This window comes from Homarus americanus, unplaced genomic scaffold, assembly GCF_018991925.1.
Source record: "Homarus americanus isolate GMGI-L3 unplaced genomic scaffold, GMGI_Hamer_2.0 scaffold38870, whole genome shotgun sequence".
NCBI lineage: Eukaryota > Metazoa > Arthropoda > Malacostraca > Decapoda > Nephropidae > Homarus > Homarus americanus.
Window position 1 is genome coordinate 54,111 of NW_024716864.1, and position 17,604 is coordinate 71,714.

At 43.2% G+C, this 17,604-nt stretch overlaps 1 protein-coding gene across 1 annotated transcript; it reads right to left on the reverse strand.

The window, feature by feature from the left end:
* Positions 1–5,277: 5,277 nt before the first annotated feature.
* On the reverse strand, positions 5,278–17,352 carry LOC121858518. Its single transcript, XM_042354991.1, has 3 exons — positions 17,246–17,352; positions 16,193–16,385; positions 5,278–5,412 (listed from the first exon to the last, which is right to left on the reverse strand). The coding sequence occupies exons 1-3, from the start codon at positions 17,350–17,352 to the stop codon at positions 5,278–5,280; spliced, it is 435 nt and encodes a 144-aa protein (XP_042210925.1).
* Positions 17,353–17,604: the final 252 nt, after the last annotated feature.

Sequence of the window (17,604 nt, forward strand, 5' to 3'; positions counted from 1 at the left end):
CTTGGGTGTGGCTGTCTTAAGTGTGCTGTCTAAGTGTGGCTGTCTTAAGTGTGGTGTCTTCAGTGTGGCTGTCTTTGACTGTCTCAGTGTGGCTGTCTTAAGAGTGAGTGTGGGCTGTCTTAAACTGTCTTAAGTGAGGTCTTCAGTGTGGCTGTCTTCAGTGTGCTGTCTTAAAAAGTGTGGCTGTCTTAAGTGTGACTGTCTTATGTCTTAGTGTGGCTGTCTTGTTCCTGTGTGGCTGTCTTAAGTGTGGCTGTCTTCAGTGTATTGTCTGTCTTAAGTGTATGTCTTCAGTGTGGCTGTCTTAAGTGTGGCTGTATTCATGTGGCTGTCTTAGGACTGTTTCAGTGTGTGGCTGTCTCTTGGCTGTGGTCTGTTAAGTGTGTGTGGCTGTCTTAAGAGTGCTGTCTGTCTGTCTAAGTGTGGCTGTCTTAAGTGTGGCTGTTGATGTGGCTGTCTCAGTGTGGTTGTCTCTCAGGTGGCTGTTCAACTGTCTTAAGTGTGGCTGTCTTCAGCTTAAGTGTCTTCAGTGTCTTCAGTGTGGCTGTCTAAGTGTGGCTGTCTTATTCAGTGTGGCTGTCTAAGTGTGGCTGTCTTTAGTGTGTGTGTGCTGTCTTCAGTGTCTGTCTTGTGTGGTGTGGTCTTCAGTGTGGCTGTCAGTGTGGTGTGTCTTACTGTCTTCAGTGGTGCTGGCTTCAGTGTGGCTGTCTGTCTTCAGTGTGGCTGTCTTAAGAGTGCTGTCTTACTCCTTCAGTGTGGCTGTCTTAAGAACTGTCTTGGTGACTGTCTTAGTGTGGCTGTCTTGTGTGGTGTGGCTGTCTAAATGGTGTCTTCTTAGTGTGGCTGTCTTGGCGTGGCTGTTTAGCTGTCTTCAGTGTGGCTGTCTAATCTGTCTTAAGTGTGGGCTGTGGCTGTCTTAACTGTGGCTGATGTGGCTGTCTTCAGTGTGTGTGGCTGTCTTAAGTGTGGCTGTCTGTCTCAGTGTGGCTGTCTTAAGTGTGGCTGTCTTCTGTGGCTGCTCAGTGCTGTTCAGTGTCAGTGTGGCTGTCTTCAGTCTTGTGGCTGTCTTCAGTGTGGCTGTCTTCATGTGGCTGTTCAGCTGTCTGTCTTCAGTGTGGCTTGTCTTCAGTGTGGCTGTCTTAAGTGTGGCTGTCTTCAGTGTGGCTGTCTTTTAAGTGCTGGCTGACTGTGTCTTAAGAGTGACTGTCTTCAGTGTGGCTGTCTTAAGTGTGGCTGTCTTAAGTGTGTCTTTCGGCAATGTATTAATGCAAATTTTCATACGAATAATTCCATAGCACCGAGTTGTGTTTATTTTCATTCGTTGTGGTCATCAGCCGTTCAGGGAGTAACAAGTTTGGTTAGTCAGGAACTTTACGCTGCTCTTCGCTGTAAATGTTTGTTCTACAGTAAGGTCTAGATCGTTTTTTCCCTATTACAACAATATCTGCAATAACAACTACTGTCATGTTCATTATTTTCTGCACGTTGCATAATGCGTCATATTGTGAAGTAGATTGTGATTATTTAGCTTAAGTAGGCCTATTTGGTTATTTGTGATAAATGAGAAAAATAATATTTGACATCGGTAACTGCAAGTTGTCTGAGTGAGGAATGAAGTTTAGTTTTTTAAAAGTTCATTTCTAGTTATGTAAATGGGTTAAGTGAAATCAAGAGTGATTAAGTTGAGTGTGAGAATTAAAATATCGTGAATGATACTTCTGTTTTGTTGTACTAGTATTATATGCTTTTATAATCTCGGTAAGAAGCGCCTTGGTCTTGTCAACAAAGCCTCCTCAGGGAGTCTACGGTGCTAAACCCTTTACGACAACATAACACACCAACAAACAAACGAACTCTAAGATTTTAGGTCATTTCTTTGGTTAGTCGGGTTTGAATTTGTCGGTTCGTATCCACCTCTGGTCCTCTGCCATATAAATTATTTACCATAGTAGTCGTCCTGTGCGGTCTTTGATGACAAGATTATCACCCCCTTTCTCCCTTCTTCCTCGTCATGTATTAAACACTTATATCAATAAAGATCCCATTAAAAATTAAAAAAAAAAATTGAATACTGCTGAAGTACTTATCTAACACAAAGAAAACGTTACATCTCGCCTGGTGTGGTGAGGGAGACTCCTCAGTCACTCTTGTAACATTATTAAACTAGCTTAAAGATTTATTTGAAATATTAAAATAATTACACTGTACACTGTTGTTCTGCCGAAACTAATGCAAAAATTTTCTAAACTATCGTAGGTGCACATATACTGTACACACACACATGCACACGGCTGCTTGCCCATGGGTGTAAAAACAAGTATTTTCACATGAAGACAATTAATGAAACACTGAATCATGAATACCCTCGCCATGTTAATTCTGGAGTAAGTTCTCTCACTGTGGAAAAAACTGCATTAGGATGACTGTGGAGTAGCGGTGGCCACAAATGCACGTGGCCGTGTCAAGATTAAGGCTTAACCGCTACCCAGCCTGCAGGTCACGGTGGGGAACACAACCAAGAGGTTTGTGGGAATAGGGAACACCGTAGGATAATTGATGACCGGAAACTCCAGCGAAGGTGTTCCTGCCTCCTCAGACCTCCCTCATTTTTTTTAGTAATTATTAACTTTTTATTGTACAACTTTCACAAGTCGATTTGACGACAATTATATTATAATATGAGTACAGACTGCAGTAGACCCCACTGTCTGGTTGCTAAGGTCATGCAGAGGATACGTGTGTACAATGACAGAGTTCCTCAATATTGCGGTACCTGGCATCTGCATGGGAACATTGGTGCCAGCTTCCAGGATTTTCTAAATGATAATAAAAAAACAACGTTTTACTCTGAGAGTTACCCCACTATCATTCTCAACATAAGAGTTATAATATTTAGAGAATAATGGATTGTAATATATATATGAATATAGAAAGTAAGTGACTAAATTTTAACAAAGTCTAAAAACGCTTCTTGGAAACTGCATCACATGGTCTCCCCCCACCCCCCTTACAAACTCGTGCAGAAGTGGTCTATCTTGAGTGTGTTCGTGCTGGGCCCTCAGATGAGGTAGTCATTTAAACAAATCCTTTTAAATATATAATTACAGTAAATTTATTTGCACTTAAAGACAAACATCTCTCTTGCACAAATGTAATTAAAATAACTAATTTAAAACAATATAAAGCTCATCAACCATAACTATTAACTGTTCCGTCGAAAAAAACTAAAAAAAAAAAGTGACCTGACGAGGCTTCCTCTATCTTTTGTTCAACTGATTAAATATAATGCCCAATTACACCAGAAATTCAGTGTTTACGATAAACTTCTGACTAATACCAGGAAAACGTCAACTCTCACCCAGGAAGAAATGCTACCCTGGCAGTGGATGGTCTATCAGTTGTTATACTTTGTATACTGTATATTAACAATTTGGTATAAGGACAACTCTTCCCCAAATACCTTACCAGGAATTTCCACAGCCGTGTGAATGTTGGATAATGACTTTTTTATATTAAATTCTTAGACATACAACACCTCATATTGTTATATACATTCCAATTTTTTTTTAATTTTAACGCCATTAAACGGTCCGTAGATATTAAAAGATAGTGAATATTCATATAAACTTCATTGGGTGAAGTCACTACCATTAGTACCGCCCATGAAATCCATTTAGGAAAGACCGATAACTGCATGTCATTACGGCTACCTCATCAGAATGACGTCATCGCCTCTGATGAGCTCTTTAGCTGTTCTGAAAACTAGATAAAGCATCAGAGGTTCGCCCTACGATAAGCTGTTACGAGCTGGCGGAGGACCTAAGGTGTTTCTCGCCGCTGCAGAGAAACTATCCTAATTTATTTTATGTTTTTCAAAACTCCCGGTAAAAAGCGGGTGTATTAGGACTGGGGCCCACTTGACCTACAGCCGAAACGGACGGCGCTACAAACGCGCGACAATAACTAATAGAAACGCATCAATACAATTTCTTAGTGAGAACAGATGACACAAATCACCAAGAAATTGAAATTAAAACAGTTTATTTAACCAGAACAATAGAGAACAACAACAATATTGACATGACCGAACCTTTCAAGTGTTGCAGCTGTCTTGGCGGCTCGAGTGTCACCTCCACCCCATGTTATAAAATATTTCAGGCGAGTATTGAAAGGAAGAACACACAGACGCTGGTCCAGGAGGGTGACAGAAACAGTCGTATACAACACAGCCTTTAAATCGCGTTTCCTTTGTTATCGATGGAAACGAGTGTAATAATTTGTTTCAATATTGACGTATGCTCTCATTAATTATCAGTAGCGTTATTATAAATTCTTGTTCTTGTTCATCATCATCATTATTATTATTATTATATGCTGTACCTTCAGTCACTCATTGTAAATTTCCAACGTAAATGATGACCGAGAAACAGATTTAACAAGGCCTGGTTATAGGTACATTTACCGGTGCACCTGAAGATTAACCACCCTAAAGCTAAGCTAACCTAACTTAATCTAACTTAACATAACATAACATAACCTCATCTGATGTAACGTACGTAGCCTTACCTTCTTCTACTACTACTACTAAATTATTAATAGTAATAATTATAATAATAACACTACTACTAAAAATAATAAAAATAATAATTACAATAACTCCACTGTATAATCACACACACATCCGGGATACAATAGGAATCAGCGGTGTGTGAAAATAATATATGATAAAATAACTATTGAGACAGACAACATTTATGAAGCCCCGATAACACCCGTCTCTTGGGCGATTTACGTGTCATGACCCCTGCCCCTACTGGTAACACACACACACACACACACACACACAGGACATACCCACATTACAGTACATTTGAAGAGTTTGGGGTTGCGTAAACAGGTCACATTACAACTTAAGTAATATATAAATCTCATTCACGAGATAAACATTTTCGGTGTCGACTGTCCCTATGTCAGTCATTTAATATTTTCAAGCATATTAAAAAAAATAGATGTACTGTTTACACATATTCTTAGCGTTGTTTTATATTTTCCAGCTTCAAGATATAACAACTTTAAGTACATAATACAAAGTCAGTTTCTCCACTTTGTTATATAGTCAATACGATGATAACAAAGAGAGAGATAACTAGTTAGACGTGAGCCTTAAACACAATAGGAACCGATGTTTTATGTTATTAGTAAGAAAGAAAATAATGTTATCATGCGCGAAGGTTCTGGTTTAGCCCGAGATATCTTCAATAACATAAGAACTAAGTATTAAGAGCAAAGATACTCACCACCTTCGTCAGTCATGACAGCTACTGTGGAAGTGGGTCCGTCACCTTCAGGATTAAACACCTGAAGGGACACCAAGTACTGGGTGTAGGTGCGTAGGCCCTGTACAACGTGACTCTGAAACACCCAGAGATGGGTTAGTGAGGGCAGTGGTGGGGCCTGGGGCGGGGATCACTTCTCGTCTTAAAGTTTCATCTGTAAGACTTTATCAGCAGCTGCAGTTACTCCAATCCCAGTAACTATGTGTCATCATCGTTAAGTAGCAGGGTGATGTGGGTTATTCCGTTAATGTTACCATCACTATTAATGGCCAGTGAAATAAAATAAGTACTTGGTGGTTAAATAAATAAGAAATACTGAAATTCGAGCTTTGTTTTCAACTGCACAAACAAATTTGGAGAGGGTAAAGGAGATACTCTTCCTCATAAGTTTGATATACAGGAATCACCGCTACTAATAAATCACACTTGGTAAAACGGTAGATCTTGTAGGTGCCTCGTGACCCACCGCCAGGCTGATTATTTACAGTGAAGCAAACAAAGTACAACACACAACAAACTAGTCTAAACTCTACCCTACACATGCACGTAATACAGTTTATTGCTGTTACTTTACTGGTGCAACACTAACTGTGGTATTGCATGCTGGAAACATCAACTCATGCACTGTCACGACCGTCGGAGGTAGGAGGAGGGAGAGCGTTAGCCGTCCTCCATAACTCAGCCAGCCACTATAGAAAATGGACCAGTCCCAACACAGCGTCAGAGAAAACTGAGAATTCCGTGTTCTTGATGGGTGACTGAAACTATCCGGAAGATCCGACTCGTACCATCTGCAACTTTTCCTTACGCTTACTTCCGTTTCCAACAAATTTATTAAATGAACATGAGCTAACGTCTGTGATTTTGGAATTGTTTGAAACAGCATCGCGGCCATTTTGCACCATAGTTATTACAGTATCATGTACGTCTTTTAAAATGCGCTAACTTATCAAACGCAACCGACATTAACTAACCTTTATAGGTTAGATGGACTATACTTGGTAGGTTTGATTGGTTCATTATGACTGTTTTAAAAGACAGTCTACGATCTTTACCAAAAATAAAAAAAGAAAGATATCCACACGTCTTTAATGATGCTTCTTGATAAAACGTCTTGATATTTTGTTCTGGCCAGTTATCGTATCTGTAACTTGGTAAGGCTCGACCGCCAAACACAACAGTCTCTCTTGTGTACAGTATACTCTTCACAACAAACGGGATTAGATCAACCACAAAAGAGACTAATGCCTTATCCCAATATTATACAATAGCCGATTTTTTATCTTGAAATATCTACGTGAGTCTTACCTAACTAAGTTTTGGTGATTAACAAAGAAAATTGAAGTTAGGATCACATTTTACAATACAGTCGTTCACTAATACAACGAATTACACGAGATGAAAGCTTAGGTGTCCGTCAGTGATGGTCGAGGAAGGAAAAGTTATGGTGACGAGAAATGGTACATGATGTCATATTGACTTCTTTAGCGTATTTTCGGCTTACTCTCAGAACACAATCTTTCCTTCATCAGACCATCAGTCCTATCCAGTAACGGCAGAGGTTCATACACGGGGTAATACTAATAGTGGAGATATCAATGTTTGTTTTTTTACGTAGATAAAAATAATACTTATAAAGAACCAGAGAAATGGTATATAGACTGTGGGTTGTGTTCGGTTCCGGCGATGCTGGTCGAGGCTTGGCACAACACTCCTCATTGACGCTAGTTTTACATTAAGTGATCCTGGAGTGAGTAAGAGCAGCACGTCAGCCTAAAGACTATACCAGTTACCACGTCCAGTGCAGTATTATTATGTGATCACTTCCACATCGCATCGATTGCATTACTTATTGCTTGCATTTTATTCTTCTTGATACATATAACTTGTTCAACTTTTTTGTTTGGGTAATTTACGAAAATGTCATAATTATAAAGGTTGACAAAATTAATCATACAAGCAAAACAAATAAGGCATCATCATACGCACAAAAGGCGGATGATCAATAAACTATTTGGGAAGAAACAAAAAAATAAAAGACGCGTGAGGCTGTCTAAAATTCCAGTCCCGAAAATTGGAAATCCCTCCGCCGACTGTTCAATTATTCTACAAAATCTGAATGTGAGGGAAGGTAATTCCTGCCGCCAGTATGACGGCAGAGCGGCAGGAGGCGCGGCTGGCGAGGCTGTAAGGCAATTTTGGGTTAGTTGTAGCTCACACCTGGTGTTAGTGGGGAAGAGTTAGTACTACATACACGCTACTCCTTCTCACAATCTATCTCATCTCAATTTTCTCCAAACAAAAGATAAGAGTGCGAGACAGAGACAGACTTTCACTAAATTTCATTCATAGTGAGGACCAGTAATCTCCCCCAAAACAAAAGAATCACCACTTTCTCTCAGAACATCTTTCACATTTGCGACATATAAATTTTACCCTTTTATTGAACTTTCTCCCAAAACAAAAGAGAAACTACTGTAAGAATATACGTCACATCAATGGGATATATTTGGATCTATTTCAACTTTACAGAAGATAAACAAAAGCAAAAGGAAGGAAAATAAACACACACCTCCACACCTGTCATCCAAACACACCTCCACACCTGTCATCCACACACACCTCCACACCTGTCATCCAAACACACCTCCACACCTGTCATCCACACACACCTCTACACCTGTCAACCATTACCTCCACCAGTTAATGATTCATCTTCAAATATATTTTTCTTTAAAATTTACAGGAAAACGTTCTATATGAAAATGAAAGTCCGTTATACTGAGTGAAACCTCCATATAACGGCGTGTATTGAGAGAGAATTCCGTTATATAGAGATTTCACTGTATTCTTGGCATATAATTTCTTTTACACACATTTTTTCCAATGTGATTCATTACTCTTCGAACATTTGGCCCCGTCACCTGATCCTCTATTGGCCCCATCTCCATCTTACAACACTTGGCCCCGTCACCTGATCCTTTCTTGGCCCCATCTCCATCTTACAACACTTGGCCCCGTCACCTGATCCTCTATTGGCCCCATCTCCATCTTACAACCCCTTGGCCCCGTCACCTGATCCTTTCTTGGCCCCATCTCCATCTTACAACACTTGGCCTCGTCTCCACTTTAGAAAACTTGGCCCCGTCACCTGATCCTTTCTTGGCCCCATCTCCATCTTACAATACTTAGCCCCGTCTCCACTTTAGAAAACTTGGCCCCTTCATCTGATCCTTTCTTCCCCATCTCCACCTAGAACCTTATTTGTTGCACCTTAGGACATGGTCCCATCTCCACCCTAGAACATTTGGTCCCATCTCCACCTTAGAACACTTGGCCCCATTTGCACCTTAGAACACTTGGTCTCATCTCCACCTTAGAACACTTGGCCCCATTTCCACCCCTAGAACACTTGGCCCATCTCCACCTTAGAACACTTGGCCCATCTCCACCTTAGAACACTTGGCCCCATCTCCACCCTAGAACACTTGGCCCCATCTCACCTTAGAACATTGGCCCCATTTGCACCTTAGGACACTTGGTCCCATCTCCACCTTGGAACACTTGGTCCCATCTCCACCTAGAACATGGCCCCATTTGCGCCTTAGAACACTTGGTCCCATCTCCACCCTAGAACACTTGGTCCCATCTCCACCTTAGAACACTTGGTCCCATCTCCGTTAGAACACTTGGTATCTCCACCCTAGAACACTTGGCCCCCATTGCACCTTAGAACACTTGGTCCCATCTCCACCCTAGAACACTTGGTCCCATCTCCACCTTAAAACACTTGGCCCCATTTGCCTTAGAACACTTGGTCCCATCTCCACGTTAGAACACTTGGTCCCATCTCCACCCTAGAACACTTGGCCCCATTTGCACCTTAGAACACTTGGTCCCATCTCCACCATAGAACATTTGGCCCCATTTGCACCTTAGAACACTTGGTCCCATCTCCACGTTAGAACACGGTCCCATCTCACCTTAGAACACTTGGTCCCATTTGCCTAGAATACTTGGTCCCATCTCCACTTTAGAACACTTGGCCCCATTTGCACCCTAGAACACGGTCCCATCTCCACCTTGAACACTTGGCCCCATTTGCACCTAGAACACTTGGTCCCATCTCCTTAGAACACTTGGCCCCATTTGCACCTTAGAACACTTGGTCCCATCTCCACGTTAGAACACTTGGTCCCATCTCCACCCCAGAACACTTGGCCCTATTTGCACCCTAGAACACTTGGTCCCATCTCCACCTTAGAACACTTGGCCCCATTGCACCTTAAAACACTTGGTCCCACCTCCACCCTAGAACACTTGGTCCCATCTCCACCTTAGAACATGGTCCCATCTCCGTTAGAACACTTGGTCCCATCTCCACGATAGAACACTTGGCCCCATTTGCACCTTAGAACACTTGGTCCATCTCACCTTAGAACACTTGGTCCCATCTCCACCTTAGAACACTTGGTCCCATCTCCACCTTAGAACACTTGGCCCCATTTGCACCTTAGAACACTTGGTCCCATCTCCACCTAGAACACTTGGCCCCATTTGCACCTTAGAACACTTGATCCCATCTCACGTTAGAACACTTGGCCCCATCTCACCCTAGAACACTTGGCCTCATTTGCCTTTGAACACTTGGCCCCATCTCCACCTTAGAACACTTGGCCCCATCTCCACCTTAGAACACTTGGTCCCATCTCCACCTTAGAACCTTGGTCCCATCTCCACCTTAGAACACTTGGTCCCATCTCCACCTTAGAACACTTGGTCCCATCTCCACCATAGAACACTTGGCCCATCCTTAGAACACTTGGTCCCGTCTCCACCCTAGAACACTTCCCCATCTCCACCTTAGAACACTTGGTCCCATCTCCACCTTGAACACTTGGTCCCATCTACACCCTAGAACACTGGTCCCATCTCTACCCTAGAACACTTGGCCCCATCTCCACCTTAGAACACTTGGTCCCATCTCCACCTTAGAACACTTGGTCCCATCTCACCTTTGAACATGGCCCCATCTCACCCTAGAACAGTTGGCCCCATTTGCTTAGAACATGGTCCCATCTCCACCTTAGAACACTTGGTCCCATCTCCACTTTAGAACCTTGGCCCCATTTGCACCTTACACCTTGGTCCCATCTCACCTTAGAACATGGTCCCATCTCACCCCTAGAACACTTGGTCACCATCTTTTGCTTTAGAACACTTGGTCCCATCTCCACCTTAGAACACTTGGTCCCATCTCCACCCTAGAACACTTGGCCCCATCTCCACCCTAGAACACTTGGCCCCATCTCCACCCTGAACACTTGGCCCCATTTTGCACCCTAGAACCTTGGTCCCATCTCACCTTTAGACACTTGGCCCCATCTCCACCCTAGAACACTTGGCCCCATTGCACCAGAACACTTGGTCCCATCTCCACCCTGAACACTTGGTCCCATCTCCACCTTAGGTGCAGTCCCATCTCCACGTTAGAACACTTGGTCCCATCTCCACCTTGAACATGGTTCCATCTCCACGTTAGAACACTTGGCCCCATCACCTTAGAACACTTGGTCCCATCTCCACGTTAGAACACTTGGCCCCATTTGCACCTTAGAACACTTGGTCCCATCTCCACCTAGAACACTTGACCCCATTTGTGCCATAAACACTTGGTCCCATCTCTTAGAACACTTGGTCCCATCTCCACCTGAACACTTGGCCCCATTTGCACCTTAGAACACTTGGTCCCATCTCCACCTTAGAACCTTAGTCCCATCTCCACCTTAGAACACTTGTCCCCATTTGCACCATAGAACACTTGGTCCCATCTCACCTTAGAACCTTGGTCCCATCTCCTTAGAACGCGCCCCATTTGCACCTTAGAACACTTGGTCCCATCTCACCTTAGAACACTTGGTCCCATCTCCACCTTAGAACACTTAGCCCCATTTGCACCTTAGAACACTTGGTCATCTCACCTTGAACTTGGTCCCATCTCACTAGAACACTTGGCCCCATCTCACCCTAGAACACTTGGCCCCATTTGCACCTTAGAACATGGTCCCATCTCCATGAGACACTTGGTCCCATCTCACCCTAGAACACTTGGCCCCATCTCCACCCTAGAACACTTGGCCCCATTCGCACCAGAACACTTGGTCCCATCTCACCTAGAACACTTGGTCCCATCTCCACCTAGAACACTTGGTCCCATCTCCACCTTAGAACACTTGGTCCCATCTCCACCTTAGAACACTTGGCCCCATTTGCCTTAGCACTTGGTCCCTCTCCACCAGAACACTTGGTCCCATCTCCACCCTAGAACACTTGGTCCCATCTCCACCTTGAACACTTGGCCCCATTTGCACCTTAGCATGGTCCCATCTCCACCTTAGAACACTTGGTCCCCATCTCCACCCTAGAACACTTGGCCCCATCTCCACCCTAGAACACTTGGCCCCATTTGCCCCTTAGAACACTTGGTCCCATCTCCACCTTAGAACACTTGGTCCCATCTCCACCCTAGAACACTTGGCCCCATCTCCACCCTAGAACACTTGGCCCCATCTCCACCCTAGACCACTTGGCCCATTTGCACCTTAGAACACTTGTTTGTCTCACCTTTGAACACTTGGCCCCATCTCACCCTAGAACACTTGGCCCATTTGCTAGACATGTCCCATCTCGTTAGAACACGGCCCATCTGAACATTGTCCACCTAGAACCTTGACCCCATTTGTGCCTAGAACACTTGGTCCCATCTCCACCCTAGAACACTTGGTCCCATCTCACCTTAGAACACTTTGTTTGCACTTAGAACACTTGGTCCCATCACAGAACATGGTCCATCTCACTTAGAACTGCATCTGTTGCCATAGACGGTCCCTATCCATAGAACACTTGGTCCCATCTCCACCTTTGAACCTTGGCCTTTGCCTTAGAACACTTGGTCCCATCTCCACCTTAGAACACTTGGCCCCATCTCACCTTAGAACACTTCCCATTTGCCTTAGCACTTGGTCCCTTCCACTGAACACTTGGTCATCACCCTAGAACATGGCCCCATCTCTGCCTGAACACTTGCTTTGCCTTGACTTGGTCCCATCTCCTTAGAACCTTGGTCCATCTCACCAGAACTGCCCCATCTCCACCTAACACTTGGTTTGCACCTTAGAACACGGTCCCATCTCCACCCTAGAACACTTGGTCCCATCTCCCACCTAGAACACTTGGTCCATCTCCACCTTAGAACACTTGGTCCCATCTCCTTAGAACCTTGCCTCCATTTGCACCTGAACACTTGTCCCATCTCCACCTTAGAACACTTGGTCCCATCTCACCCTAGAACACTTGGTATCTCTTAAACACTTGGCCCCATTTGCATAGAACACTTGGTCCCATCTCACCCTGAACACTGATCCATCTCACCTCAGAACACTTGGCCCCATTTCACCTAGAACACTTGGCCCCATCTCCACCCTAGAACACTTGGTCCCATCTCCACCCTAGAACACTTGGCTATCTCCACCCTAGCCCCATGTCACCTAAACCTTGGTCCCATCTCCCCGACACTTCATTCATCTCCACCTTAGAACACTTGGTCCCATCTCCACCTTAGAACACTTGGTCCCATCTCACGTTAAACATTTGTCTCACCTAGAACACTTGGCCCCATCTCACATTAGAACACTTGGCCCCATCTCCACCTTCTTGGCCCCATCTCCACCCCTAGAACCTTGGCCCCATCTCCTTTAGAACACTTGGTCCCATCTCCACGTTAGAACACTTGGCCCCATCTCACCTTAGAACACTTGGCCCCATCTCCCAGAACACTTGGTCCCATCTCACCTTGAGACACGGTCCCATCACCTAGAACACTTGGCCCCATCTCACCTTAGAACACTTGGCCCCATGTCACCTGATAACTTGGTCCCATCTCCACCTTAGAACATGGTCCCATCTCCACCTTAGAACACTTGGTCCCATCTCCACCTTGAACACTTGGTCCCTATCTCCACCCTAGACTTGGTCCCATCTCACCTTGAACATGGTCCCATCTCCACCTTAGAACACGGTCCCATCTCTTGTGCCCCATCTCACTAGAACACTTGGCCCCACTCCACCTTAGAACACTTGGTTCCATCTCCGTTAAACACTTCCCATCTCACCTTAACACTTGCCATCTCACCGAGAACATGGTCCCATCTCACCTTAACCGGTCCCATCTCACCTAGAACCTGGCCCCATCTCCACCCTAGAACAATTGGCCTATGTCACCTAGAACATGGTCCCATCTCCCTTAGAACACTTGGTCCCATCTCCACCTTAGTCCAGTCCCATCTCACCTTGAACATGGTCCCATCTCCCCCTGACTTGGTCCTCTCCTAGAACACTTGGTCCCATCACCCATCTCACCTTAGAACACTTGGCCCCATCTCACCCTAGAACACTTGGCCCCATGTCCACCCTAGAACACTTGGTCCCATCTCCACCTTAGAACACTTGGTCCCATCTCCACCTTAGAACACTTGGTCCCATCTCCACCTTAGAACACTTGGCCCCATCTCTATTTAATAAGTTGTATTAAAGATGTTTGTGTGAAATCATTTTTATCTATATTATTATCACAAGTTCACGAGCTGAAGGAGTAGCTGTTGTCAGGCACTACTGTATATATTCTCTTTCGTAAAAGTTTATAATCGTCTATGAGTTACATCCATGGACAAGGGAGGCTAAGGCCACTTGTGGTGCATGTAGGGGAGGCGGGCGAGGTGTTGTGAGAAAGAAGGCCTCTTAATTCATACCATTATTGAATAACACAAAATTCAGAATTTTGATATTTTACTTGTCTTTAATTAGTAAGGGAAGAAAATATTGTGAAGGTGTGTGTGTGTGTGTGTTTAACATAAACTGTCACCACGATACAATGATTACATCAAAATGCTACATCAGAAGAAAACCTCCAATTGTTGCCTGTGATGAATGAATATGAAATGTTGCATTGGCACCTCAAGTGTTGCCAACATGTTTTCATTCTAAAAGAGGTGGACTGAAGTCTGTTTCCACTGCACAGAATTTATTTAGAAACATATTCAACACATATTGTTGCCTTCATACTGGTTTCAAAATAAAATAACTTAAATAACAACGGATTGAAAATTTCTTAAAAGACACAGGTATCAAACACTGATTACAGTAAGTTAGCAATGATCAATCAATTCACACCCTCACTTGGTCCTGATTCCTTTACAGATAAAAGAAACAGATATGGCTTAGAAAGGGAATTAGTTGTGCTTAGAAGTCATATTTTCATTTACAATTCACCATCCATACTCAACCAGATGTGACATGCACCTCGGATACTGAGACAGATTGCAAGCAATTTATTATTATTACAGGTTTTATTAACTCTATTAGTATAGTATAGTAGACTGTTCTAGCAAACAACAAACACTTGTGAATAAAGAATCACTGCAATTAACTTCAAACCTCCTCTTGTTCACACTATGGCCAAAGTTTATCATGAACAGTATGAAAGTTATCTGCATAATATAGCAGACGAGGAAAACAATAGACATGAACTTAAGCTTCAAGTGAGTGATCATCATTCACGGATACCATTACTGTAGGTAGAGGAGCACCTGCCTCCATTTCCCTCCCTGCTGCCCCATATTCTCTTTACGTCACTTCACCTCGTTATACCACCGTCCACTAGGCAAAAGATGCACTCTAATAACAGTCTATTTAATGCATTTCTTATTAAACATTCCATAAATATATTTGTTTTAATATTTTTTTTTACTTTGATTCCATAGTATGTTTACTATTGCGAGTTTCCTATAACCAAATACAGCGCTGCCACACTGCACAAAACCACAGCCCCTGTAAACGCACTAGTGAGGGGGACTGTGTCACCACTAAAAAACTATTGGGCACCCTTACGGCGTGTTTCAATATGACACGGGTGCCCAATAATTTTTGGTGGTGCCTGAGGTGACCACAAAATATAAGTTTATCTTTTTAACCCATATTTTACTTCCATTAACCTCACTCACGGCCGTCACCACACACACACACACACACACACACACACACACACTTCAATCGGTTTAGATCTAGAGGCGCCTGATGCTTCACGAGAGGTTGAGTAAACGCGTCAGTAAGACTCCAAGATAATCCTTTCATGACATGACTTATTAAGTCTCTGTGTTCCTGAGCACTCACTCACGAAACCCGAAATATAACCTAACCTGACTTAATCTAAACTAACATTACTTAACCTAACCTAACAAGACTGAACTTAACCTAATCTAACCTAACCTGACTTGACTTAACCTAACCTAACATGACTTAACCTAACTCGACTTAACCTAACTCGACTTAACCTAACTCGACTTAACCTAAACTAATATGACTTAACCAAACCTAACATGCTCAACCTAACATGACCTAACCTAACCTAACATGACTTAACCTAACTCGACTTAACCTAACTCGACTTAACCTAACCCGACTTAACCTAAACTAATATGACTTAACCAAACCTAACATGCTCAACCTAACATGACCTGACCTAACCTAACCTGACTTGACTTAACCTAACCTAACATGACTTAACCTAACTCGACTTAACCTAACTCGACTTAACCTAACTCGACTCAACCTAAACTAATATGACTTAACCAAACCTAACATGCTCAACCTAACATGACCTGACCTAGCTAACCTGACTTGAATTAAAAAAGAAAAGAATAGAACACGCCCTCCACATTCCAAAACATGCCCCCCTCCGCCCCACCCCCCACACACACACACACACTGGATTTGTAAATAAAGAGATGATTATAACTCACATTGACATTGGGATCTTTGACGGTGATTTTAACCACTTGTTCAGAGCGAGGGTTGGGTATGTCTCTGGGCTTGAGTGTAATACGGTAGCCCAGGAACTCCCCGTGGATGGTGGAGCGATTGGGGCTCAGTGGAGTTGTAGACTGGTGGACGAGGCGTTGTGTGCCGCTGTGAAGATGGGCTTCCCCTCCGGTACTGCGGGAGACAGAAACAAAACGTTGGAACATGAAGAGCTTTGTAAAACGAACACACACACAGACAGCAAACCTTCTCAATAAAACACTCTCAATAGCGGACTTCTCAATAGTCATGGATACAGTAAACACTCTCAACAGCGGACTTCTCAATAGCGGATATTCTCAATAACAGAATCCTCCCAATAATGGACAAGGCTGGAAGGTTTGCTGTATTTATATGTACACTGTAGATAAGAATCAGTGTAAAACAAACACATAATTATGATGATAATTAGAATCAAGTTAGAAGTTATTTTTAAACACGTAACTGTAATTAAAATAAGAATAACTATAAAATTATAACATAAATGCAATAAAAACTCATTAATAACAAAACATTACAAAGAGCGACGAGGATTTTGTAATACTTGAAAAAAAATGTTGGGACATGAAGGAACACTTTTAATACACAGTAATTCATAACGATACATTGACCATGACGATGATGATGACCTCTCGTGCACACTGTCAGGTACTCGTGTTAGTCGTCACAACACACCATTCCTCCCGTATCATCATCATCATCATCAGGAAATATGTTTACGTGTAGCTACCCACGGACTGATCTACAGCCAGAGGTATAACGGTGTTCTTATATACACTCAACACATTCCATTAATGTTTCAGGTAACACAAGAGGATATTAATCGTAAGCTGTAAGTTGGTGTACAAAAGATGGCAGTCTTGGTAACGTAAGTATTCTCGAGTGTAACTGAAGCGTCATGACTACTGTACAATGCACCCTCATACATGACATAGAAGCCAAAATTATAAGTTAGGAAGCTGCCACATGAGACCACGTTGTCATTAATTATGTACCCGGATACAACTTCCACCACCACACTGGGTATAATGTTGGGATCTCCGGTGCATCTCTGAGTGATAATACCGTTGTTGGTTCTCATAATGTTCCTGAGAGACAACATCAGCCCGACTTGTTGAGGTCTATCTCCAGACACAGTGTTAGACAGCACACATAAGAACATAAGAACATAAGAACATAAGAACATAAGGAGTCTGCAATAGGTCGGTTGGCCTGTGCATGGCAGCTCCTGTCGAGAGTTACTACCACTCTCTATCATCCATGAATCTATCTAGCCTCCTTTTGAAACTTTCCAGAGTTCCCGCACTTACTACAAAGTTGCTAAGCTTGTTCCACTCGTCCACCACCCTATTTG

Coding starts and splice junctions, on each gene's coding strand:
- LOC121858518 (XM_042354991.1), bottom strand. CDS start 17,352: ATGTTGTCTCTCAGGAACATTATGAGAACCAACAACGGTATTATCACT. Junction 16,386..17,245: donor GTGGTGGAAGTTGTATCCGG/GTACATAATTAA, acceptor TGTCTCCCGCAG/TACCGGAGGGGAAGCCCATC. Junction 5,413..16,192: donor TCAAAGATCCCAATGTCAAT/GTGAGTTATAAT, acceptor TGGGTGTTTCAG/AGTCACGTTGTACAGGGCCT.